The sequence below is a fragment of the Salvelinus namaycush genome, chromosome 31 (genome assembly GCF_016432855.1).
Source record: "Salvelinus namaycush isolate Seneca chromosome 31, SaNama_1.0, whole genome shotgun sequence".
NCBI lineage: Eukaryota > Metazoa > Chordata > Actinopteri > Salmoniformes > Salmonidae > Salvelinus > Salvelinus namaycush.
The window spans coordinates 37441741-37469543 of record NC_052337.1 but is presented as its reverse complement, the minus strand read 5'-3'; the positions used below and the strand labels follow the sequence as shown (position 1 = coordinate 37469543).

Below are 27803 nucleotides of genomic sequence, written 5' to 3'. Positions count from 1 at the left end.
TCCTCCAGGACATACCACAACGCCCTTCGGCGGGTGTATGGTGGTACCCGACTGCTGCTTTAAACAGCAGCACTGACATGGAAACCCCTTTGCAGTTGCAGAACGATTTCCTTCAAGAGCAGCAGTTCCAGCATCGCTGTAAGTACCAGCACTACTGCGGACGAGAGGAACGGCTCACGAAGGAGCGCAACCAATGCTGCACCTGTAATAACTGTACATGTGATGCAAGAAAAAGCCTAGTTTTTCGCGGGACGTCGCCGAACACTCAAGGAACTTTAAGGACGCCATCCGTAACCTATTCGAGGCAAGGTTCTCAGTTTAGCGTCTGTGAGTTCACGCCCTCCAGTCATGGTAGTTCATCCAGACATCATTACCATCAGCAGTGCCACAATCGGCAGTGGGGCAGCCCGAGCAGCAGCCACAGAGACAGTAACTCGTATAACGAAATAGCCATGAGTAGCTGCAGATACAACGGCGGCGTTATGCGACCGCTGAGCAACTTGAGCTCGTCCCGCAGAAACCTACACGAGTTTGATTCCGAATCCCAGCCTTTACAACCAATCTCTACCGCAGATGCGTCGGACACCCTAGCCTCTAAACCGGAGAACAATTCCACCACCCTAATGCCTTACGCATCGGGAGACGGAGGGGGTGGATGTAACAACAGTGGCAGCAAATCGGGTAAAAAGAAGAACCAGAACATTGGGCAAAAGCTTGGACATAGAAGGGCCTTGTTTGAGAAAAGGAAGCGTCTCAGCGACTATGCTTTGATCTTTGGGATGTTTGGGATCGTAGTTATGGTTATAGAGACTGAACTCTCATGGGGAGCCTATGGAAAGGTGCGTAACTCAAACCCGGTAGGCTGCAGGTCCATCTTGGTCAGAAGGATTCATTGACTGGCATGTCGAGTTTACCAGGAAAAACCGCAAGTTTAATTTTAAAGGGATTTAAACCAGTAGTAGCATAGTCGACTTGTTTTCTTTACACATAAAATATTTAGACAGTGAAGACTTAACCCATAAACCATCTGATCAGCCATAACTTGCATGGCTGGTCTCTCTCTTGCAACCTGGTCTCATAGACTAGACACAAAAATTGGTATGATATGTTACGTTTGGTGTGTTTACATAAGACAGACGGTTACATAGGGTGATCGGTCAGGGTGAATGGGTGGGCATATAAAGCGAACCTCTAGCAACCGAAAGGTTGTGAGTTTGAATCACATCACGGACAACTTTAGCTAATTAGCAACTTTTCAACTACTTGCTACTTTGCAACTACTTAGCTTGCTAGCTAACCCTAACCTTAACCCTAGTAGCTAACTCCTAAACTTAACCCTCAACCATAGCCTAGCTAACGTTAGTCAACTAGCTAACGTTAGCCACCTAGCCACCTAACTAGAATTCGTAACATATCATACGTTTTTCAAATTCGTAATATATTGTACATTTACAAGTTCGAAACATTGTCATATTGCAAATTTGTAACATATTGTGCATTTGGAAAATGTGTAACATAATGTATGTTTTGCAATTTCGTAACATATTGTAACGACCCTGGGTTTATAAGAAATCGACATTGCCGGACGAGCATGCTTTTGCGGCACAGTCGATAGCGCGCCGCACCTCGGGCTAGAAGGTCGAGGGTTCGAGACCTGCTCCCTGCCTGTTTCATTACAATATAATACGAATTGTAATTCTTAACATATCATATGAAATGAGTGATGTACATCCACAAATGAATACATACCATACGAAACGTAACATATCATACTAAATGGAGTGTCTCGGGTTTACATACCGAATAATACAAAATGCTTTGAGACCAGGTTACTCTTTGAGCCAAGTGGGTTTACAAACTCCATTGATATAGTGACACATGATCTCTCAAGCATTAAAGGGATGTCCTCTGTTGGCTTTAAAGGAAAACTCCACTAAAAAACTATCTTTTGGTATTTTTTTCATTAGCCCACTGTTGATACAGTCCCAAAATGTTTTGCATGTCAGCATTCACGTTTTGAAGATATAGAACTAAAGGAAGTGTTACAGTATGATGTGCTAGGCTTTACTAATATACTGTAGCCTTGTACTATATTGAACTAGCTATGTGCAAATCCAATATGTAGGCCTATCTTACAGGAGTTTCCTGAAATGTTAATGATTCAATATATAATAGTATATTTCTATTTTGTAAGATACTGTTTGTTGCATGAATAGATGTGTTGTTGCATTACTATTGTTATTTTTCTCTTTACAGGAGTCATTGTATTCATTAGCTCTAAAATGCCTGATAAGCCTTTCTACAATCATTCTTCTTGGTCTGATTATCATATACCACGCAAGGGAGATTCAGGTAACATGGTTATTCTTCATGTCATTGTCGTTCACATCCCTTGAGAGTTTAGCTGTGGTTATAATAGTGTCATAATAGTGTTATTACACATTTGCTATCCAAGTGTACCATGCTGTCAAAGTGCATAGTAAGAAAAAGTATGAAAATCTATGCACTCGCTACTGTCATTCCTTGCTCTGGATAAGGGCATCTGCTAAATGACTAAAACATTTCTTATCAGTATGAGTGTGAGTTTGCAGAATAATTGTATCCAAGACATCAAAACCAAATCAAATTTTATTGGTCATGTACACATATTTTGCAGATGTTATCGCAGGTTCAGCTAAATGCTTATGTTTCTAGCTCCAACATTGATGCGATAAATCGATTTCACTGACTTCACTGAGTGAAATTACTCTGAAATGAAATTGATTATTTCCAAATTAAGTACATTTCCTCTTTAGCGGGTGACATGATCTAATTATGTGGCATTGAAAACTTAAACTGACTTATAAATACCTTAATGACATGAGTTGCTTTATCATCACCAAAACACTATTGCTCCAGGTTTTTCTTATCATTGGAGACTTTGTGAACAAATAGCTTCAAAAAATGAATTTCTATGTTGCTCTAATGGAATGTCATTCCTTGCCCACTCTGATGGTTTATTCTTATCTAATCTGGAGAGTTTAGCTTTAAGAAGTTGTCTACTTCAGTCTGTTATAATTTCTATTTCATTTGTAGTCTTTTAGGTATTTGTGATTTCAACAATAATTGATAACATATTAAAACACCCTAACAAGAAAGGTATTAAAACATATGAACATATGTTTCAACATATTAAAACACCCAATGAGAAAGATAATCTTATTTATTGGAGAATACTTATTCTAATTTGTTTGAGAATCAGTGGGTAGAATAGGAGCAGCAGCCAAATCAATATTTTACTATGATAGTGGCTGGCACTTGCATCTCAAGATTGGCTCCTGCATCTTCCAAACCTTCAGGGGTTAACTGGTCTGGATTGTCAGCTTCCTTGAACGGTTCGAGCACTTGGACAAACTCAATTTTATGACCTTGCGTCAGAGCGTTGTTGCATTACTTAATGTTTTTTCTTCCTGCAATTCAGCACTTATGTCTCTCTTGGTTGTAGAACCACTTAATTAAAATAATGAATGGTGCACCCTCAATTGTGTGGCTTGTCGAGAGGTGGACATATATTACGGTATTGTCAGGAACCTATTACGTTGCTCCACCTGAGTAAAATTGACCAGAGAAGAAATACATTTGCCTATGCCAAGCATTTTTTTTACCATGCTGAGGCTGCATAAAAATACTCTTCTTATGCAGTCTCCTTTCTTTGAAACAGCGAGAAAACATGAAGGCTATGTACATTCTTTTCAAACACCATTGTAAAACAAAGTAGATTAACCTCATGTAGCGATAAAGATTATGTGCAAGGAAAATCCTGCCATTATCAAATTAATATTACTTGTGTCAAGTCCATGAAATAATCATACTTTTCCTCATGACTATATTTGGGTTCAATTTTGGAGTAGAATTCATTTGGTTTAGCTTGAGGGATACAGTGTGTGAATAGGCCACTAGTTCATTATCTTTTGTATTGTTGAATTACAATGGTCTGTATTCATTAGCCTCTTTGTTATATTTAGGGCTTACAAGCCCCAGAGGGATATCAATCATTGAAACAGCTCAACAGTAAAATGTGTCTCCTTTTCAAATGGCCTACTGTAAACTTAGAAAATGGCCTACTGTAAAGTTTTAAAATTGCCTACTGTGACGTTTTCAAATGGTCTACTGTAAAAATATCAAATTGCATACTGTAAAGTTTTCAAATGGCCTAGTGTAAAGTTTTCTTTGCAAGGGATGATAGAAACGCATACGGATCAATACCATATTTTGATACATAACAAAACCATTTACATGTCCTCAGCAAAGGTTCTCTATTGCTGTTTACATAATAGAATGCAGTGTAAGCTTCCAAGAGGGTATCATTTCCAGGGTTCTCACTTAGGTTTCAGCCCTTTGGTTTCAGCCCTTAGGTTTCAGCCCTTTGGTTTCAGCCCTTTGTGTTTCTGTTATTTAATAAACATACTGTACATGTCATAAACTAGACTTCCTTGAGTCAACCGATTTGCTGACAATATCGAAGGGAATGGAGTATTTTGAATGACTATTAAGACGATAGAAAAAGCACAAATACGCTGAGGGGTTGTTATTAGAAATATCAGATTGATACGTTTTATGGCTTACATTCAGTTATTCGATTTTCATATCCTCCACAGTCTTATTCAGACTGGTATATGACTCAATATAGCAATTCTCACCTTGATTAGTGACACTCACTTAAATTCCATATCTGCTGTTATTCCTGTTTGCAGCTATATTATTACTCAATACTCTCCTTAGTTAGTTGATTGTGACCCCACTCAATGGCACTTTTATTGCTACTTGCAGCTGTATCAGTAGTTGTAGTATTGGTATATATCTCTACCTAGGGAACCCTCTAACCAGGATTTCTGGAAAACCAAAGAATTTATTGAAAGTTCCCAGAATTTTCCAACCTTATCTCTACCACAGAGCGTGCACCCTATCCTGTCCTCTCAATATTGGCTGTTTTCCATCCTCATTGAGATATATTATACATGCACATCCATCTGTACTCACAGATGCCTGTCAAATATATATGCATAGTTCAGACTGAAGAGAGGTGCCCACACTCTGCTCTAGCTCCTTTGAAGTGATTTACTTATCCAAACTGTACAAACAGGGAATATTTGACTTCTACACTTTTTTGGCTGGTTAGACAGCTCTTGATTTTAGTTTCTGTCCTCATAGTGCTGGAAATATCCTTAGGTCAGTCTGAGGACAGCTCTTGGACATGGGGAGGCTTCAGGGACATGTCTTCTAGATTAAAGGGATTCTTCAGGATTTTGGCAATTAAGCCCTTTATCTACTTCCCCAGAGTCAGATGCACTAATAGATACTATTTTTATGTCTCTGCATCCAGTATGCTATGAAGAAAATTAGAGGTAGTTTTGCAAACCAATGCTAAATAGCGTAGAGCAATGAATGGAAGTCTATGGTATCTACTAGCGTGCTAGCAGTTACCATAGACTTCCAGTCATTGCGTTGAGTTCATCTTACTCTGGGGAAGCAGATAAAGGGCTTCATTGCCAAAGTCCTGAAGTATCCCTTTAAGATGGCAGTGATCAGTGACATGGTGCATTAGTAGGATTTCTCTCCATTTTCCTTGTGTGATGTCTCAAAGTTCAGAGACCCTCAAGACTCCTCTCTCCAATTAGAAGCCATATATAATGTGTGACCCCAAACTTTGAATGGTAGTGTAGATGCAATGGTCGAGAGAAATTTGAGTGATCAATTTCATTGACAGACATTGACACATTCAATACCTTGCACACTCTTGCCTGCATCTAGCTAAGTGTAATCATTAGTCCAACAGTTGCAAACGGGAGTTTCTATTGGACAAACTCAGGTACGTTTGCTTCCGTTGAAGATTTTTTTTTAAACAAAATCGGCAGAATGAATACACCCCTGATCATACCTAAACGCAGTTCACTTTCATAGCAGTCACATACAAACAGTATGATCCCTTTTATCGTTGTATAATTCCTTCTTGCATTTACGAGCTCTCCCCCGCTCACCTTTTCCCTTCGCTTGTGGACTTCATATCATAACCGCTAACCGCTACACACAGCCTACATCGTTGTCACCATATTAGCTAACATCATAGCTACTAACGTTAGAACTAGCACGTTAGTAAACCTGCTACAATCATGCAGTACAGTGTAGAGTCTGCAAGCAGTTACACCGGCGGGCCCCGGTGGCAATAAGTTAATAAAGCCAAAAGCTTACCTTGACTTGGAAGAGTTCCATTGTTGGATAGCCGTAGCCAGCTAGCTAACATAGCATCCCTCTCTGTTTGAGCCGGGTGTTTGAGTACGCTAAACTAACAAGCTGTATTCGCTAGGAAAGTAAGTGAAAGTGAAAAGAAATATTACCAACGAAATATAGCTATCTCTCTCTCTCGCGCTCTCTCTCGCTCTCTCGCGCTCTCTTGCTTCTCCTTCATTTCTGAAGAAATTAATTTGTTAAAAACTGTTCAACTATTGTCTTTCTCTCTCTTTGAGTCAACTACTCATCACATTTTATGCACTGCAGTGCTAGCTAGCTGTAGCTTATGTTTTCAGTACTAGATTCATTCTCTGATCCTTTGATTGGGTGGACAACTTGTCAATTAATGCTGCAAGAGCTCTGATAGGTTGGAGGACGTCCTCTGGAAGTTGTCATAATTACTGAGTAAGTCTATGGAAGGGGTTGAGAACCACAAGCCTCCTAGGTTTTGTATTGAAGTCAATGTACCCAGCCTTGTCGAGCTTAGTTTGTCCTGGATGGTGTGTGTTTGTGCTGTGTGTGTGTATTAAAGATGCTGTGGTGTAACTGCAGGAGAGGCTGTGCGTTTCTCACAGGGAAATCTGTCCTCTGCCTGAGACGCCAGACTGGAGTCAGATAACCATTGCTTGCTGGTGATCTCAATGTTTTCACTGAACAAACAGGCTTTCAAGGGCACATATACTCTGCCTCTGAACAGGATGAGAATCCAAATGTTTATTAATTGATCATGTTTGCTATCCCATGATCAATTATATGATCAGAAACATAGATGTTATATAATTGATATGAGAAACGTCTCCAGCTAGAGCACTCCAAACAAAGGGAGATTTACTTATGATATTATCTTTTCATATAGATTTTTTATTTCAGTTGAATGCTCCGCATTCAGTAATCACTTGATTTCAGATGCAAATTAAAATGTAACCTACAGCTTGAGATTTACTCAGCAAAGTAGCCTCTTAGTGCCTCACTTTGATATCATAAATAAACCATTGCATGAATTTCTAATTGGGCTGAACCTCTGAACCTAATTCACTAATGAGATTGAGCGATTTCTTTCGCTCAGTGACAAGATATATGTTCCCATCTCCACATTACACAGACAGATTAAATATTGAGCTGGACTCCATTAGTTATATTGAGCATACTGAAACCAGTAACCAACCCAGGCTGCAACCAACACAGGGTGAGCTTCTATGGATACTGTAAGAAAGAAGGCCGACAGAGAGGCTAAGGAATGGGATGACCTCAGGACATCCTTAATGGTGTGGTGTGGGCAAAGATGTCAGCACTGTGGCTTAGGCTCACCCCGGCTGGCGTGGGTGCAGCGTTCCCGTGATGAGCAGGGGAATAGTCCCTTAATGATTAAACAGTATTTGTATCCATCAGACGACAAGCCAACCATCTGAGAGCAGCCACTGGACCGTGACAGGAGGCTATATTTGAAGAGATTGGCTTGGTTGGAATCGGTCACTCTGGATCTTTGTGTCTTATCATTGTGCATTACAGGGGCTCTGCTTGTAGGACACCATGCGTAGCGACACTGCTCTTTCTCTCTGTTATAAAGATCATCTTCTGTGTGTGTTTGCGTTGGTGCGTGAGCACGGGTCAACAGGCCATTTTCTATGCGTCCCTCTCTGGTCCCTCTTGCTCTGCTCTTTATTAGGCTATGGATCATGGGATGGACTTGTCGTAGCATTGAGGACCTTTTAAGCGTAGTAAGCCATAAACCCCTTCCGTCTTTTTATTCTAGGAGGATATGAACTGGACAAGTTATACTGTATGTGCGTATGATATACTGTAGAAAGAGACTTGACTGCTGTCCCTTCTTAAGCCACATACATAATTCCAGGTTTTCCGCTGCAGATGTACTGTAACTGTAAGTTACTCCCCCTCTCCCTCATAACTAGTGCTTCTGCCACTAGCATGGAATATTTTTGATGCTCAGAGGTAAAGAGCTCTTGAGTATTGTATTTCAGGTCATGAATTACCATAATTGCTTTTACAGACCAATAGGCTTTTCTTATATGACCTGTTTTTAAATGTTTAATTACACTGTTTTAAAGCAAAACGTTTTATTTTGTTACATTGAGTTGTTGTCTCAAATACAAATGAGAGCTTTCGTGCTGTGTGCAGACAATATTCTGTTTGGACTGTTTTGATGGCATAGGTCTGTGAGTAAGATAGCGTCTGTCACATAGTGGAGTAACAGCTTGTGTTTCCATGTCTAAGTTACACTCCCTTGGAAAGACTTACCAAATCAAGGCTATAGCAACAGAGAGCCTGGTTAGTGTTACAGCATCGCACAGCCTAGAAGTCTGACAGATGTCAGTGCTCTCAAGGAGCTAGATGTTGTCACAGTATGTATTTAGTATAGGCATCAGGCACATAGTTGTGTGCTTTATAATTATACTTGTGGGGGAACCTTCCAATGTGGTGTTTTGATGAATGAATTGGGTAGAGATGTTGCGTGGGAGGGTTTTGTATACGTAGCTGCAATGTAGTTTGAGCTAGAATGTGAGTCGTTCGTCTTGAAATCTGTATTACTCTGCCTCTGTGTTGTTTTCTTTATGATGCTCTATGCTGCAATGATGTTTACGGTTGGGATTTCCTGTAGCTTTCGATGGGAAGCGTTTGGCTTGCAGGCTAGCTTTAATGGGAGTGTGACATTTGCCAGGATGTTCCAGTGGAATGTTCTTTGTGTGGCAATGGGGTGTAGGTGGCTGTAGTGTCAGTGTGCCTGTGGGATTGGAAGGCTGTATTATGTGCAGTGCTAGCCTGGTATCAACTGATAAGTGTGAGTCTGGTATACTTTTGCAGAAAGATACGCATCACGAGAGGTGACGCATAAATCAATACATTGCATTCAAGGCAAAAAAGTCTGTGAGTGTATATGTTTGTCTGTCTGTGAGTCTTTCACCAACTTACCCATTGTAACTTTATCACCAACTTTCTTTTACCTTGAATGGAATGTATTGACTGATGCGTCAATGCCCTTGACGCACATCTAGAGGTGGAGGTGGGAGAGAGGAGGGAGGGAGAGGAATATAAAGAGAGATGAGAGGAGGGGGAGGGAGGGAAAGAAGGAGGGAGAGAAAGAGAAGGGGGCACATGAGGGAGGGGGAGAGAGGGGGTGAATAAGGGAGTGGGAAGAGAGGAGGGAGAAAGAGAGAGATGGAGAGAGAGAGCGAGAGAGACAGAGACATGTCTGTCTGTGAGTTTATCTGCCTGCCTGCCTGCCTGCCTGCCTGTTTGTCTGAGTTTTTCACCATTTCACCCAATGCAGCTTTATCAGCAACTTTTGAATGCAATGTATTGACTTATGGGTCATGTCTCGTGATGCATATCTGTTTGTATCACAAGACGTGGGTGGCACTATAGCGCAATTTTCAGGTGTACATTTGTTATTTTCAGGGTGTCCTAGAGCGAAAGATGTGAAATTAAAGCTTTCTTTGGTAGTGGGAAATATATATATTTCAATGATTCAAGATTTAGTAATGTATTATCGCTAAATATATGATCTAGGTCATTGATGCCATTACACTTTGAGGAATGGGAAAGCATTTTCTTCTCTAATGAGGATCCTAGAGTTGTACTAAATGGGGGTTAGTTGGCAGGATGTCAAGTCATAATGTGTGACTTCACTTATTTATCTCCCAAGTTTTTGTGCTCATAGAGAAATCTGAATTATTAAACGTTCTGGTGTTTTGACTGATCTGCTAACATATTTGGCTGATATGTGATAGATTTCAGACTTCTCATTTTGTTTGAGATTAATTGATCTTGAATATTTCATTTTCTTTCATTCTTATTCAGAGGTTTAGACAGTGGGGAAGACAGTAGGAGCCATGGGAAGCACATACTTTACAGGACCAATTACAAAAACTCAAACAGAACTGTTGTTTGAAAAGTCAGACGAAAGACCAAAAACAGATTTAGATAATCATGTTCCCCACACACTGGAGGGACAGATATCTCTAGACGCAGCGCCAATAATTGAAGCATCATAGGATGGCTTCAGTTAAAACGTGTTAAATTTCCCTTTATATTGAATGGCTGAGGTCACGGTGAATATTGCTCTGAAATTTGATAACGGCAACATTTTGTGAAGTATCTCCCACCAGTTGTGACAGCCCATATACAACCCATAGACCTTGAGGTGATTGAGTGCAGGAGGGAGCGGCTGAGGTGGACTATCGGTATTGCGTGTCAGAGAGGGGAATGATTTGACAACTGTAGAGAGGAAGCTAACGTTGCTCGATTTCATTTAGTCTGCAATCCATCTGCAGAGGAGTATGCCAGGTGCAAGGGAGGAAACCATCTCTAGAGACAGAGGGTAGTAGTTTATCTGTAGATCATAAACACAGTCAGATAGATCACTTTGATTGAATTACACTGAGGGGTGTATTTGGTCTGTCGGTAGGGGACGAGGCCAATGAGGGCATCAGTTCAGGGTGGATGGAAGCATTGAGCAATAAACTGCGGGACTGGTGGATAGCTTTAGACTGGAGTGAGAGAGATGAAAGGTGTTTATGAGGAGAAAAAGTGGAAAGGAGTGGAGGCCGATGAGGAAAGAGGAGATGGAGAGGAGGTGTACAGCACGGCTGAGTGTGGATAGAGGAGGATAGGATAGAGGAGAGTCATTAAAGGTAGTGAAATCAGTCCACATCAAAGCCCCCAGTGGAGTGGCCTACCTTCTGCTCTGTGGCTAGGCGATAAGAGACCTATGCTAATGTGGGAGGTGGCAGATGTTCTCATCAGTTTAATGCTTTGAAGTCGGAAATGTTAGCCACATGCAGGAGGTCCCATAGACTTCCATGACAGAACAGTGTGAAGAGTGTAGCGAACGCTAACAGTAATTGGAATCACTGAACGGCAATCAGTCAGAAACCTGAGTTCATTCATTTCCATTGATTGAGTGTGCTCGTAATGGTTTATGGTTTTTATCAATTTAGAATGATGCCATAAGGATTCAAATGCAAGGCTGCATTTAACCAGAGCTAGTTCAGTAACCTCCATCTGCTTCCCTCTCCCTCTCCATCCATGTTGTTATTCAGTTATTCATGGTAGACAATGCAGCAGATGACTGGAGGATAGCCATGACCTACGAGCGCATCTTCTTCATCTGCCTGGAGATCCTGGTGTGCGCCATCCACCCCATCCCAGGGAACTACACCTTCACCTGGACAGCACGTCTGGCCTTCTCCTACACCCCGTCCAAGACGGACGCGGACGTGGACATCATCCTGTCCATCCCCATGTTCTTGCGGCTGTATCTCATCGCCCGCGTCATGCTGCTCCACAGCAAGCTCTTCACAGACGCCTCGTCCCGCAGTATCGGGGCGCTCAACAAAATCAACTTCAACACACGCTTCGTCATGAAGACCCTGATGACCATCTGCCCTGGCACCGTGTTGCTGGTCTTTACCATCTCGTTGTGGATCATCGCTGCGTGGACCGTGAGGGCCTGCGAGAGGTCTGGACCTGCTGCCCTATCGCTGTCACGCTATGCTGCACAAAGCACTGCATGAAACATAAATAAGACACCATGGTTTGGTCAGGGGGAACAGAGGTTAACTCGTTGTGCATCCTACTGGAGGCTTACATCCAGATATAGTGCTCCCTCCTCACATTCCCAGCCATACCACCATTTTTGTATGCATATCTTCTGCTTGGGAATGTCAAGGGATACACAATTATGGCCCATAGTTTACGTCCTGTTAGGCGATAGGAGAATCTGTTTACACTTTATTTATATTGCACATGAATGAGGCATGGATGTACTGTACATATGATGTATAAGACGTGTAAGTATTTGACAAGCTGACTCCAGGCTGACTCTATACCTTCCATTCCAGATACCATGACAACATGGACATAACCAGCAACTTCCTAGGAGCCATGTGGTTGATATCAATCACTTTTCTAACCATTGGATATGGGGACATGGTCCCCAACACTTACTGTGGAAAAGGAGTCTGTCTCCTCACTGGTATTATGGTGAGCCCTACACTCTTACAAAAAAAAGGTGCTATCTAAAACCTAAAATAAATCTTCAGCTGACCCCATAGGAGAACCCTTTTTGGTTCCAGGAAGAACCCTTTCGGGAACCCTTTCGGGATTCATGTAGACCCCTTTCCACGGAGGGTTCTACAGATGTAGAATACAGATGTAGAATTTAATTTGACCCCTTTCGTCGCAGGAGGAAAATAATCCTGCAGCAGGAGGATTTGAATATCTGAAGAAGTGGTTAGAATCGCCGCCAGGGGTGCAGCTGGAAGCAGAACTACATTGTAGGCTACCGTATGTAGGCTACATACAGGCTACCGTGCGTCTCGTGTTAATTCTTATGTGGACTATCATAAATTAACATATTTGTAGGGGTAGATGTATTTTTCGTGAGGGAAAATCTTATTTTTTTTAATCAATTGTTTTATTATATGTTGAAGGCAAGCAATAGGCAGAATACGTTATGTTGGTCGCCTCAGTGCCTGTGTGATCTTGCGGTTACAGCCACTGACCGCAGCACACAAAGCCTATGCCAGAGTTAGTATGAGTTCGAATCTGGCCCCCTGCCCTTTGACACATGGATGAACATCTATTTTTTATGAATTTATTCTGAGCGGTTACAGGGTTAAAACAGAAACAACTCAAAGGTTAACAGTTTAGGCATTAATTCAGAGTTGTTAAGGTTAGGGCCATGGTTTGGGGAAGGCTTAAAACTAAATTATAAAAAATTACATGCCTATGGATCATCAGTATTCATAGTATTCTTAGTGAACTGCCATAGAGCAGTGGTCTAAGCAGCACACTCCAAGCATCATGAGTGCTGGGCGATGTAGCGTCCAGCCTGAGTCCTCATTGGGCCCACAAGTTAATTGCATTTATTTCAATGTTTTCAAGAAGTAAAACAAATAGTCGGATAATTTACACATCAAAGAAGTGTCTCAGCTCAACAAAGTCGTCTTTGGGTAGGCTCAAATGCATAAACATTTTCATAGATTTACGAAATTAAATATTAAAGCCACACAATACAGGCTTTCAATCCAAAGACCAGAATACATAGCCTAACTATAAAGCGTGGACGAGCATCCACACTGGAGGAAAGTGTATCGTTCTACAGTAGTGCTACATCTGTCAATCAACTGATGGCCCAAATCAGCTCATCAACTCTGACAGGGAAACACAGTAGCATATTATCCGTTTTCACATCTTTCATTATGTGCCAATGATAGGCTAACGGGTAGCCTACAGAATGTAGCCTATTGGAATATAATCAAATAACAAGGGGCCTATTGCAACCATCGATGGCACTAGATTATCGCCAGCTGATGTCTCGTTAAACCATCAATACGCTCTAAATTCACCTGCACAGCTGATCTCAATTGCAACCTTTATTGGTCACCTCTACCGCTGCCTGAAATATGATGTCGGTGTTACCTTCGTCCTGCTTGCAACAAAAGTAAATCGAGATATGTTCGCCCTCTGGCTGGTATTGTAATCGGAACAACTTAGTCCTTTTTAACAAACTAGGGGAAATTCATCTATTTGACAAGAATTCCGTACAATATAATCCAATATAGAATTCCGTACAAAGTGTTTTCTCGTTTACCACAGCAAATCTATCGTGGCAGTTTACCCGACTCTTTGTATGAATGGAAACTAATGTTGGTGTAGCCTATTGTTATTATTTTATTAGTTTCCTATTTATGTTATCCAAAAGGGTCTGGTAAGGTCATTTCTTATCAAGACCGTGGGTAAAATATACAGCGTACAACTGGCGACCGTATCAGCGTGCGTGCGTGCGCCCGGCTGGCCAAACCCTCCCCTAACCCTGGCTCCAGATAACGCTGGGCCAATTGTGCGCCGCCTCATGGGTCTCCTGGTCGTGGCAGGCAGCGACACAGCCCAGGATCAAACCCGGGTCTGTAGTGACGCATCAAGCACTGCGACGCAGTGCCTTAGACCGTGACGCAGTGCCTTAGACCGCTGTGCCACTCGGGAGGCAATTGAAATAAATTTTGACCTTAGGCTACACTTGACACTTAGCCTAGTGGAGACCAATATCTATCTGGTGTTATTAAGCTATATAAAACAACGGTTATTGATGTGTATAGCTGCAATTCAGATACATTTTTGTACATTTGAACGTTGCAGTAATAGGACCTAGGCCTAGCGTTTGAGCGAGGGAGAGAGAAAATGATTTTGATAGCAAGCCCTGATCCAAATGACTCGACTGCCCCCGCATGGAGAGAAAGAGAACTGCTCATTTTCAGGTACTCGCAAGGCTCAACTGAATTTCCTGAAAATTCTCTGTGCTAAAAGAGTGATCAAGTTAAGATCTGACATCTGTACATGGAACCCAAAAGGGTTCTCCTATGGGGACGTTTATTCTTAGAGGTTATTGCAGAAATTATATTACATTCTCATGCCACTGCGCATCTCTTTTTCAGTGCTGCTTATGAGGTAATTGAAAAGAAATCTAGCCCTTGGGTATCAGATTTTTTTTTTTAAACCTGACAATATTTATTTTTTAAAATCTCCGGTGGGGTGTCAGTGCAGATTCATGTATATTCAGAAGATATTGATTTGAGAACCTTTTTTTTAAAGCATAATTTCCTAATATTATGCTTATAAAAGTAGGTTACATCTTTTTAAACAGACACAATAAAGTCAACCTCTATAACGGTGTCTATTTATTGTTCCTCCCAGGGAGCTGGCTGCACAGCCTTGGTAGTGGCTGTGGTTGCAAAGAAACTGGAGTTAACCAAAGCTGAAAAACATGTTCATAATTTTATGATGGACACCCAGCTGACAAAAAGAGTAAGTAAATACTTTACTTGCATGTCGTTTTACATTTTCAAATTGTAAACAATAATCTCAGCTGCCCCGTTTCCCTATTGTGCAGCATTTCAGGAAGACCAAGCATGGTTGAACATGGCTACAGGAGTATTTTATTTACCATGAACGGTGTTTCTAACCCTACTCTTTGTGTGTCAGGTGAAAAACACAGCTGCAAATGTACTCAGGGAGACGTGGCTCATCTACAAGAACACCAAACTGGTGAGGAAGATGGACCATGCCAGAGTCAGGAAGCACCAGAGGAAATTCCTCCAAGCCATTCATCAGTAGGTACCCTGCCTAAAACTCTGCTCCTGGCAGTGTGGTAAATACGTATTCCACCTTGGTATCTGCAGTCTCACACTTTTTCATACATACAGTATCAAAGATGAGAATACGAACCTGAGAGCTGAATTGTTTGACACCTGTAGCCCAAATCTATATTTACAATGTGGAATATTTACCGTTTTTCTTTTTCCTTGCTCATTTCACTCCATTGTTTTGTAATATTGATAAGTTGGAAGGGTGTCAGGAAGTGTTTAGTTCCAAAACATGTCAGTTGTGCTCTCTTAACAGCTCAGAGGTCAATACTGTGGGATATCTAAATGGCAGTTACACAAATTATGCAGATGATATGCAAATAGAATGTATTTACTTCTCTTTTGAGAAATAATGAATTATAGAAACAGTCATGCTATATGAGTATGCACAAACATTTCCAGAAACCCTCATAGGTCAATGATCTAACTTTAAAGTTGACTTGGTAGTAAGATCATTCTGATGCTAACTGATAAACTCTATATCATTATATAATGGTGTTATAGTGGTGTTACTGTGCTACTGCAAAGTGGTAGGCTATAATTGCAAAGTAGTCATTCAATCTTTTTTAATGAAAGCAATTTACTTATTAGATCAGGAGAATGTAAAATGACTGGGAGATCTTTCTCAATTGCTGATAACTTATCTGCACTTAATTACGAGTTGTCTAATCTAGTATCTTCAAAGCAACTGTAAACCATGACAGATGTGCTGGGAAGGGCCCAGACCCTTTTTACCATAACCTAAACTATTCATGATAAACTCTTGAGGACCATTTTCACTCCCCTGCCTTCTCAGCGGTGACAGTAAAACCTCTCATCTTTCTCTCTCTATCGGTCCCTCTTCCCTCCCCCTCTATCTCATCCTGCATCACCATGATGTAAGGGTCTGCCAGTTCTATTGCTTGTCAGGATGACTGTGAGTGTCTTTGTTGTGTACCTAAAGTCTGAGTCAAATGTCATGCTGACCTCTGGGCCTACACTCTGAGTTGTTCCTTTAGCGTGTGTCCTTATGATTAGCCAGTTTACCTGTCAGGTAGTTTCTTAGACAGTCTACAGGGAGAATGCAAGTGCTCTCTATCTCTAAAACCCTATTGATTTTCATGTCCTCTCCTCTTGGTGTACCGAAGCTGTCTTACAAGCCTAAGCCTACTTCTAATACTGTATTTCCCCCCTTTTAACTACGCAACTGACTATCATATCAAACGCAATTATATATTTTTCCTCTTTGAGATCAGATTTGGTTTACATTACTATGATGACTAGGGTCTGATTGTAATCATATGCTATAGTGAAAATGTTCTCTTGTTTGATATATTGTCTGTGTTGTGATGTGTTTTCTATGTGTTAACGGGTCTGTTTGGTCTCCTGTGTGGAGCTTTTAATTTGCTCATGATTCGTTTCTTCGTGCATCATTTACCATGATGACATTAAGAGTTTCGATTTTTGAAAGGGATTTCAGGTAGAGAGTATTGGCTGCTTCTGCTGCAACCCCCATCCAAAATGCGGCTGTTTTATAGGCTTCTGTCATAGTCGCGCAGGCAGAGTTACTATGTACCTTTATAGTTGAATTCAGGCTATTTGTGGTAATGACAGCATATCATGTCATCCTCCTCTTCTCTAGGATGAGCTAATACTGGGAAACCATCAGAGCTTTGGCAGAATCTCCACAGGACCAGATTCAGTTGTAAAACGCCACTTCCACTACTTTGTTCAAGGGCCTGCCCATCTCCCCTTTTATACAGGCTCAGTAAGCTGTATTAAGAGGGAGTGGGTCTTAGCAGAGGAGTTGGGGTTTAGAAAGCACCTCCTGGTGTGTGTTAAGTGATGCCTGTGGCCTCAGCTGCAGGGTTCAGCTCCAAGTGTGGGCTGCCTGGGAGGATGTACATACACTGTGTGTTGGGAAGAGTCAGTGGCCACAGAGAGGGTGTGCCTGGGAGCATGCTCATCCCTCAAATGGAGCTGTATCGCATTAGTGGAAACCACGACTGTTCTCAGGGCAGGTCTGCCAGTTTTGACTAGCAGAAGCGACTTTTCGTAGCAGGCTCGTATAATTAATGTGGTAGGTTAGGAGAATTAACGTGGCAGGTTAGGAGAATTAGGTTAGGGTTAGGAAAAGAGTTAGGGTTAGCTAAAATTGTCCCTGACGCAACTCGAACATACCTAGCTACAACCAGGCCTGTCCTGAGAACAGTCTTGGTTTGCTCTAATGCGATGCTACTCAAGTGGAGGGCTGGAGAGGGGTCAGTGACCTGTCTTGACGCAATAGTGGTGGGAAAGTATGAATAATCCCTATGCTTCCTCCTCTGGCCTGAGCCATATCAATCGCCCTGTAAGATCCTCCACCAATAGCATTTAGGGGACAGGTCCGAGGGGAGGAGGAGGTAACTTTGTTATTTTTCCATGGTCTCTGCAGTGTTCCTGGGAAAAACCAAGATAAATGTTAGCTAGAGAACGTGTCAGACTGCCATGGCTGTCTGTCTGGTCATTGGTTCGCTCAGTGAGCCTGGTCTGACAGTGCTGCATGTCTGATAAACTGGTCCGGTCTGTAGGGGAGGGTTAGGACAGGACCTCGGGGAGTAGCTAGCAGGAGCCGGATCAGATTAATGTGACAGGAATATTGAAGTTTTAAACCCCATGATTCCTTGGTTATCTGTGGTGAGGCATAGCTGTGAGGTAAAAAGATACTGCTACCTCCCGAGTGGCGCAGTGGTCTAAGGCACTGCATCGCCGTGCTAGCTGTGCCACTAGAGATCCTGGTTTGAGTCCAGGCTCTGTCGCAGCCGGCCGCAACCGGGAGACCCATGGGGTGGTGTACAATTGGCCCAGCATAGTCCGGGTTAGGGGAGGGTTTGGCCGGCAGAGATGTTCTTGTCCCATTGCGCACTAGCAACTCCTGTGGCGGGCCGGGCGCAATGCACGCTGACACGGTCGCCAGGTGTACGGTGTTTCCTCCGACACATTGGTGCGGCTGGTTAAGCGGACAGTGTGTCTTGGCTGGGTTGTGTTTTGGAGGACGCACGGCTCTCGACCTTCGCATCTCCTGAGTCCGTACAGGAGTTGCAGCGATGGGACAAGACTGTAACTACCAATTGGATATTATGAAATTGGGGAGAAAAAGGGGGTAAAAAAAAAAGATGCTGCTGATAGTGATGATGGTATTAAGTCGATGTCAGTGTTGGTGTTATTCAAAATGTCAGCAGTGGGATTCAGGTTGCAGTACCCAGGCCTGAACTGGAGACTGATCCTGCCATCTGGATGCATTTATCTGATGTTGTAATAATTCATTTGTCTATTTTATGTTTCCTTTTTTTCCTGTTTGTCGACACAATGCAATAGAGCTCGAAAGTAAGTCTTCGCCTCACATGTAGCTACAGAAATGTTGTGTGCATGCAAATGAGAGCTTGCCTTTTTGACTCAGTGATGTGACAAAAAATTACACTCCTTCATTTGATAAGTGAAATTCATACCATAGCTACACATTTTGATTTCCCATCGAGTAATGATTGATCACACAATGTCACATAATGTACATTTGTCAGGAACACTATTTCATTTTATATAGTTGCACAACACCGTTAAGATTTTAATTAGTGACTAGCCTACAAAAACTCAGCATGGTATATTTAGACAAGCAAGACCTCTCGATCAACTCCGCCCTACTTTTCTTCTATCAAAGCGTTACACATCTGCCAATTAAACATCAATGCTAATGTTCCCATGTATCTTCCTTTGATGAATTTCAATTATGGGTGATGGAGGGTGTTATTCTTTCCACTGTTGCATGAATGTGAAGAGAATTTGATATTTAATCAGAAAGCAAGCCACTGATTAAACTCCAATGCACTGTGCTTTCATGAACCGAAGGATGACCACTAGTGCTTGAGGAGAGGAGAGGCTTGCTTTAATAACTACAGAATAGAATATATCTGTCCAGGTCAATGTTTACTCCCCCTATCAATCTGCCTTGGCTACATTAACTAGGGCTTGGGGTCATCTTTCGCCTTGTGAAACCATTGTGACGTCTGTTACAGTTGCATTCCCTCCATTTCTCTCTTGGATGACTGGTAGCAACAAAGACAGTGGCCATTATGAATGCGCCAGTAGAATTCACAGATTTATTGAACCTTTATTTATCCAGTTAGTTTCATTAAGATAAAATCTATTTTTCAACAGAGACCTGGTATGTAGCTCATAGCTGCACCGAGCTAGCCACACTCTCCTTAGTCTAGTATGATGGCCTTAGTTTATCACATTGGTGTGACGCATTTGTCTAGCTACAACTAGCATGATGCATGTACACAGCCAGATGTTTTACAATATATTGGAGGAGATGAGAGGATTATTTGGCAGGCACACAGACCATCCTCTGTATAATGCAGTTTGACAGTCCCCTGGAGCCTGCGCCTATCCAGGAGGCAGGGATAGAAGCAGGAGGGAGGTTGATGTACAGAAGGAAGTGGGACAGGAAGCAGCATGCGTCCGTTAGCTTGGTAACTCAGTGGAGGTGTGAGACAGGGACACGACCTTAGAGGGGAAGGTCGGGGTAAGCCTCCGGGATCTTGTCCTGCTTTAAAGATATTGTGCTGTAACTGACACAGCATGAATCCCAGTAGTCAGGCAGACACAGCCGGGGCAGGGCAGAGTCGGGCTGCAGAACGGCCTGTCCATTACACTGAAGACCATTTAGGATCAGTCTTTTCACAGCGAGGTAAACATGGGTCATGACAAAGAGAGCATCCCAGAGAAAATCTATGGTGCAGCACTATTGAGATTGCCTTAAAGAATTCAAAAGGGCATTGAAAAGCTTAGCATAACTGTTTTCCCCCTGATGAATAGCAAAGCAGATAAGCACCAATTGAAATACCAGGACCGCACAGTAACACTGAATCACAGAAGGACATAGAATATTGAGCATGAGTGGGCAGGATGCTTTCACATTCTGACCCCAGCTTCCTGCCTGCCTTGTTCATCAACACCATTTGACAGCTATTGGTCATCCAACCGTGAAATGCAGAATTCTGACAAGTCTTACATCTCAACTGCACAAACATTTTAATGTTGATTCTCTCATGTCTTTCACTCTCTGGTACCTTTTTTTCCTTTCAATTTGCCAGATTACTTGAACAATAAAAGTGCTATTTTTGCAATAACATTGGCTAGTTGTTTTAGAATGTGCTTCTTTTAGGCCATACAGCTACCCCTCACTAGCTGTTGAGGCATCGTCCTTTGCCTGTAGTGTCCTTCAGTGGCTCCTGTAGTGCCCCTTGTTGCTCTAACCTGTCATCTAGCTCCACACATTTCTGCCTTTGTATTGGAATGCCTAACAATGATGCTCCATTGCATGAGACTAGATGAATCTGGGCCTATTAGCAGAGGGTCCCTGAAGACCCCTCGTGTTCTTCTCCTTGTTCTATGGTCCTGTACACCCTCAAATTCACACAGTCTAATTAGAGCCGCTAACTCAAAGCCCATCTCATCAGTTTATACAATTAGTCTGAGGGCATTGGGTTTTATCTGAAAGAAAAAGCTGGTCACAAGGGCTATGTTACTTTCATGCCTCCAGGTCACTGTGTGTGTTGGTCTCATTCTGATTTAGCATGCAAAACGGGTGGTTGCAGGGGGAAAAAAAGAGCTCTTGATATCCCGATTACAGTTGCTGTTTTTGACTCCCCAGTGAGTGTGGGTGATAAACATTTGCTTTAGTAGCCTAATTAAACCGGAGATTTGAATTATTTAAGCCAGCTGTATGGATTAAAGCAAGTTACTAATTTCACTCTGGCTCTTGAAGAAGTGTATTTTTGTGTTTTTAACTGGTCTGCATCACCAAGACAGAAAGGCGTCATACCAGCTGGATGAGTTTCTCACTATGTAACAATGTAGCATATCACTGTTAGTAACTAGGTCATTTTACATAAGATACAGTACCAGGTGGATGTTCTCTTTTATCAATAACTGGTATACGACATAAAGCTGCATCTTTACTGTAATCTTTTATCCTTTTTATGATACATTTTTTCATTTTATCATCAAATTATATTTTACAATGCTGTATTTATGTTGAACAATGAATTAATACCTGCTTTTGTGTAGAGTTTGGCTATCACAGCACTTTAGTTGGAATAGCTCAGATTGACAAAGTATTTTTCTATTTTGAGAATGAAAATGATCTTACTTGAAGGTGGATTAAATAATTCACGAGAATCAAACAGAGAAACGTCTTCCAGGTGTTTGGATGAAGCTTTTAGCATGTGTATAAATGTTTGCTATGGTTAGAAAACCAGGTCCCACGACTATAGTCGATAGTTTATATACTGCATTAATCGTTTATTTCAGCTAAATCCCATTGCAACAGATTGTATCTACCTAGTTGAGCCCTTGTATATGTCTTTGTTTCTAGAGTTCAGGGGCTGGAGATTTACTGCAGTAATAGACACATTCTCCTCTCTGGCAGCTTCTCCACTCTGTGGTCTTCACTTGCATGTAGTCAATCAAACTGTCTGAAATCAATCCTGCATTCTCTACACACATCCTGTGCATGTCCTAGGAGTGAGTGCTCTCTATGTGTATTCCTTCTGTGTGCACAGATCTGTTAAACGCATCTTTACCGAATAGATACATTTATTGGGTTCTGAATGGTCTTCTGTTCAGATTGAGAAGTGTTAAAATGGAGCAACGCAAGCTGAATGACCAAGCAAACTCACTAGTGGACCTTGCAAAGGTAAGCTGGACTGACAAACGTCACATATTCCAGTTTATTTTGGTTGTGAAGTTTGGTTGTGCATTTGGATTGATCTCTATCTAACCCACTTTTTGATTTGAAGGATTCCATGTGATACATGTGATATCAATGCATTGGGGGAATTAATAACACATTTTCATATAAACAAACAAAGTCTACAGGTGTCAAATAAACAGACTTTCCATATGAATGTTAAGAAGAACCAGTTGTGTAATGTCATTGAAAGAAAATAAGATGCATTATATTTCTACTTCTTGAACTGGGTGCAGGACAGCCTGGTCCCAGATCTGTTTGTGCTCTTGCCAACTCATTGGCATGACAATGAATGACAAGGAGTTGGCATGATAGCACATTAAACAGACTGGCTCTCAGGCTAGATGCAGGAATGTTGTTGGTGGAAACATACAGTATCTTGGTTTCAAACATTATAGAACGATATACATACTGTCAGGGGTGGAAAAGGGGGGGAATCCCTATGGGAACCCTCCAATGTAAATTCCTTGAATCAGTGCATTTGTACATATCAAAATGAATAATGAAAATGAACTACATGTAAAAATTCCCCAGGTTCCCTCCATTTCCACCCCTTGTTGTAGGTGAAAACCTACAGTATCTTTGTTTTAAAGATTATATAAAGGAATGCATATTATTTTATGAGATCAGGATACCCACCCTGATAGGTACGTCAAACTAATTTACCTTTAGGTTTGGTTTCCCAGACTTAGATTAAGCCTAGTCCTGGATTAAAAAGCATGGTCAAGGAGAATCTTAAAATGGCTTTTTAGTCCAGGAGTTTTCTTAATCTGTGTCTGGGAAACCACACCTTGATGGTACTGGAGACATTGCTATCTTTCAGCAAATCTCTCTTTGGTGGTGATCTTGTGACAACAGACGTTGACACACCTTAGGGAAAGACTAGGCAGAGAGCCTGACGCAACAAAAAAACACAGTATACTAACCTGGAAAGGGAGACACGCTGTGAGTCTGATGTGAGGATTCAACCAGAAACAATGACAGAGGAAGGGAGTGAGAGAGAGGACTGACATTCAAATGTCCACCACAGTCAAACTGGTTTCAGGCCACCATGCCACGAAATACATTAGGTAGTTAATATCACCCTATCACAGAGTGCTATGAAGGCTCACAGTGAGTTAGGAGAGGGTTAAGATTGGGGAAGATAACTAGTACAGCCCATTCGGCCATCTTTAATCAATGTCATAAGTGGCTCTCGCCATCAGATGGCAGCATAGCATCAATCATCACAGTACATGAGCTCCCCGTGGATAGATGAAGATGTATAATGGAACTTAAAATAACTTTGGCAGCTGCATAGCCTTTGCAAAGCTATGAGAAATCCCTCACATAGCAGTGGTTTCCCTACAGTTGTAGCAATTTCGGGCACAACATGAAGCATTTGGGGCTCCCGAGTGGCGCAGCGTTCAAAGGCACTGCATCTCAGTGCTTGAGGCACAGACACCCTGGTTCAAATCCAAGCTGTATCACAACTGACTGTGATTGGGTGTCCCATAGGGCGGTGCACAATTGGCCCAGCGTCGTTTGGGTTTGGCTGGTGTAGGCTGTCATTGAAATAAGAGTTTGTTCTCAACTGACTTGCCTAAATAAATAAATAAATTAATAGTGGATATTAATACAGGATACATTAATAGTGTGATAGGCCTACAATTACAGTATCCTAAACACTTTTTTCAGCATTTGTCCTCAAACTGAATTACCATTTCATTAATGAAAATGCAGGATATTTATTTATTTATTACATTTTATTTTAATTTCTCCACTTTGTTTTACGGAGTCAGTTGGTAGCCATTATAATTTCAGCTACTTGGGGTTTTGGGTATACATTGGGTCAAAGGCCTATGTATACCCACACGTCCAGCTTCCTGGACCCAGAGTCGGCTAAATCTGGGTCAGTGAAATAAGCCCACAATTACACAAGCATTTTTGTTCCTCAACTGAATATACTTACAGTCCCGGTCTACCCTTCACTGAGTTCTGGTCATATTTTATTAGTGTTATATTATAAAGATTTAATGCATTCCAGTTTAATTTGTTTATGATTAACAGAGGCATACTCTTGACTCAGTTCATCTACAGTTGAAGTTGGAAGTTTACATACACTTAGGTTGGAGTCATTAAAACTTGTTTTTCAACCACTCCACAAATTTCTTGTTAACAAACTATAGTTTTGGCAAGTCGGTAAGGACATCTACTTTGTGCACGACAAGTAATTTTTCCTACAATTGTTTACAGATGGATTATTTCACTTATAATTCACTGTATCACAATTCCAGTGGGTCAGAGGTTTACATACACTAAGTTGACTGTGCCTTTAAACAGCTTGGAAAATTCCAGAAAATTATGTCATGGCTTTAGAAGCTTCTGATAGGCTAATTGACATCATTTGAGTCAATTGGAGGTGTACCTGTGGATGTATTTCAAGGCCTACCTTCAAACTCAGTGCCTCTTTGCTTGACATCATGGGAAAATCAAAAGAAATCAGCCAAGACCGCAGAAAAACAATTGTAGACCTCCACAAGTCTGGTTCATCCTTGGGAGCAATTTCCAAACGCCTGAAGGTACCACGTTCATCTGTACAAACAATAGTACGCAAGTATGAACACCATGGGACCACGCAGCCGTCATACCGCTCAGGAAGGAGACGTGTTCTGTCTCCCAGAGATGAGCATACTTTGGTGTGAAAAGTGCAAATCAATCCCAGAACAACAGCAAAGAACCTTGTGACGATGCTGGAGGAAACAGGTACAAAAGTATCTATATTCACAGTAAAACGAGTCTTATAGCGACATAACCTGAAAGGCCGCTCAACAAGGAAGAAGCCACTGCTCCAAAACCGCCATAAAAAAGCCAGACTATGTTTTGCAACTGCAGATGGGGACAAAGATTGTACTTTTTGGAGAAATGTCTTCTGGTCTGATGAAACAAAATAGAACTGTTTGGCCATAATGACCATTGTTATTTTTGGAGGAAAAAGGGGAGGCTTCCAAGCCGAAGAACACCATCCCAACCGTGAAGCACGGGGGTGGCAGCATCATGTTGTGGAGGTGCTTTGCTGCAGGAGGGACTGGTGCACTTCACAAAATAGATGGCATCATGTGGAAAATGTGGATATATTGAAGCAACATCTCAAGACATCAGTCAGGAAGTTAAAGCTTGGTTGCAAATGGGTCTTCCAAATGGACAATGACCCCAAGCATACTTCCAAAGTTGTGGCAAAATGGCTTAAGGACAACAAAGTCAAGGTACTGGAGTGGCCATCACAAAGCCCTGACCTCAATCCTATAGAAAATGTATGGGCAGAACTGAAAAAGCGTGTGCGAGCAAGGAGGCCTACAAACCTGACTCAGTTACACCAGCTCTGTCTGGAGGAATGGGCAAAAATTCACCCAACTTATTGTGGGAAGCGTGTGGAAGGCTACCCGAAACGTTTGACCCAAGTTAAACAATTTAAAGAAAATGCTACCAAATACTAATTGAGTGTATGTGAACTTCTGACCCACTGGGAATGTGATGAAAGAAATAAAAGCTGAAATGAATCATTCTTTCTACTATTATTCTGACATTTCACGTTCTTAAAATAAAGTGGTGATCCTAACGGACCTAAGACAGGGAGGTTTTACTAGGATTAAATGTCAGGAATTGTGAAACTGAGTTTAAATGTATTTGGCTAAGGTGTATGTAAACTTCCGACTTCAACTGTATGTGTCTATCCACAATTCACTTCTTACAGAGAGAGGCTCAGATTGGTTTTGGCAGGGCAATAACTCTAAATGTTGCATTTTGCTGTCGGCTCAAGGTCCCATCGTTATTTTCATGAATTCAGGGGCAACCATAAAATTGGTTCCTCATTTCATGGGCTATACATCAAGAGTTCCGATATAGATTTAATCTCTCTAAGCATATAAATGCTAAATTCCTTGATCATCTGTGGAAAATGATTTTCTTTTAAAACATCATAGGAAGTGATGAGTGGTTGTGGTAGTGATGCAACCTAGCGAAACGTTATCTGCCCCAGTTGGAGTGTGTCAGTGGTGAATAGCTGTCAGTGTTGTTTTGGTCCTCAGTGGATCACTGTGATTCTAAACAAGCCACCCAACCCATTATTCCTGCCCCAAATGAGAAAAGGACAAGATGAATGATGGATGGCATTGGCCACAGGCTGGCAGTGATTACTTTCATAGTGAACATTAGCTCGGTACACAGCAGCCCTCACTCCCACTCTCCAGCCCCCACAGAACTGGATATCTCACTGCTTGATAACATGCCATGTCTCGAGAGGAAGAAGATCAACTTCCTGGCGCAGAAGTTAGTAAGTGTATACAGCAGAATTTCTCTGCAAGTTATCAATTCATATTTGATTTGCTTATCTTCAGCATCCAGTTTTCCCACTGGGCACAGACATCCATTCAACGTCTATTCCACGTTCGTTCAACATATTTTCATTGAGATGACGTGGACACAACGTTGATTCAACCAGTGTGTGCCCAGTGGGTTGTTTGTTGTGCTGATGAACCTCTGTAAAATGTTAATTAGGCTACCTGTGTCCAGACACACTATTTTTTATATTATGTTGATCTGTCTCTGTCTACATTGACTCAGCTGTGTGTTTTTAACACTCTTTTTATCACAGTGAATAATAATTTCATTTTGAATGGCACTTCAAGATTGTTCTCTTTTCAACAGTTACCTAGACAGTTGTGTTGTATCCCTTTTGTCTGAGAATAGCTGTAGACTGAGTTCAGTTCTGACAGGAGTGCAAACTAATAGCCTGTAAAATCAACATCTCCAGGGAACAGTTTAGCGTTGTAGTGGGAAACAGTAGCATGATTAGATACTTAGAATGATGCAACCCATGATCAAATGAATCACAAGCTGTATCTAGTCAGAAGTATCAATTTCATGCTCTCTCTTCTCAGCTGAGGGGCAACTCCTAACTTCAATTTCAGTAAAAATTTCACTTAGCCTTTTGACATTAATGCACGACTAAGTGAAAATTTGACTAAGTCAGGATTTGCCCCTCAAATGTCTCAAATGCACTGTTGCCATGTGTGTCTGTCTATGTGTATTCTTGTGATGTCTTTGTTTTGTTCTCTTCGTCGCTGCTGTCTTCGCCTCTGGACAGATCGTCATTGTAAATAAGAATTTGTTCTTATTTATTGACTTGCCTGTGTAAATAAAGGTTCATAAAATATGCAAAATAAGGTAAATAAAACAAATAAATATTTTTACAACTGCCTGCAACCTCTCTAGCCTAAAGCACCCCGTGCTCTGGGAGCCTCTCACCCTCTTACTCTGACTGTGTGTCTCTCCTCCTCCTCCTCCAGACTCAGAACATCATGTATGACCTGATCTCAGACCTGAACGAGAGAGGGGAGGACATGGAGAAGAGGATCGCCATGCTGGAGACCAAGCTGGAGACTCTGCTGGGGAACCTGCAGGCCTTGCCCGGACTTATCAGCCAGGTCATCAGCCAGCAGCACAGGGACTTCCTGGAGGTGCAGCTCCAGCCATACGACAAACACAGCCCTGAGCGCTCACAGTCTGTCTCCAGACGGAGGTCGTCCTCCACGGCACCACCCACCTCCTCCGAGAGCAGCTAG

General features: G+C 41.8%; 1 protein-coding gene across 1 annotated transcript; it reads left to right on the top strand.

The window, feature by feature from the left end:
* The first annotated feature begins 77 nt into the window (after nt 1–77).
* On the top strand, nt 78–27803 carry kcnn2 (potassium calcium-activated channel subfamily N member 2). Its single transcript, XM_038971221.1, has 9 exons — nt 78–839; nt 2257–2352; nt 11325–11743; nt 12126–12267; nt 14980–15090; nt 15268–15395; nt 18765–18773; nt 22077–22146; nt 27528–27803. The coding sequence occupies exons 1-9, from the start codon at nt 78–80 to the stop codon at nt 27801–27803; spliced, it is 2013 nt and encodes a 670-aa protein (XP_038827149.1).

Coding starts and splice junctions, on each gene's coding strand:
- kcnn2 (XM_038971221.1), top strand. CDS start 78: ATGGAAACCCCTTTGCAGTTGCAGAACGATTTCCTTCAAGAGCAGCAG. Junction 2,353..11,324: donor ACCACGCAAGGGAGATTCAG/GTAACATGGTTA, acceptor GTTGTTATTCAG/TTATTCATGGTAGACAATGC. Junction 22,147..27,527: donor CACTAGTGGACCTTGCAAAG/GTAAGCTGGACT, acceptor CTCCTCCTCCAG/ACTCAGAACATCATGTATGA.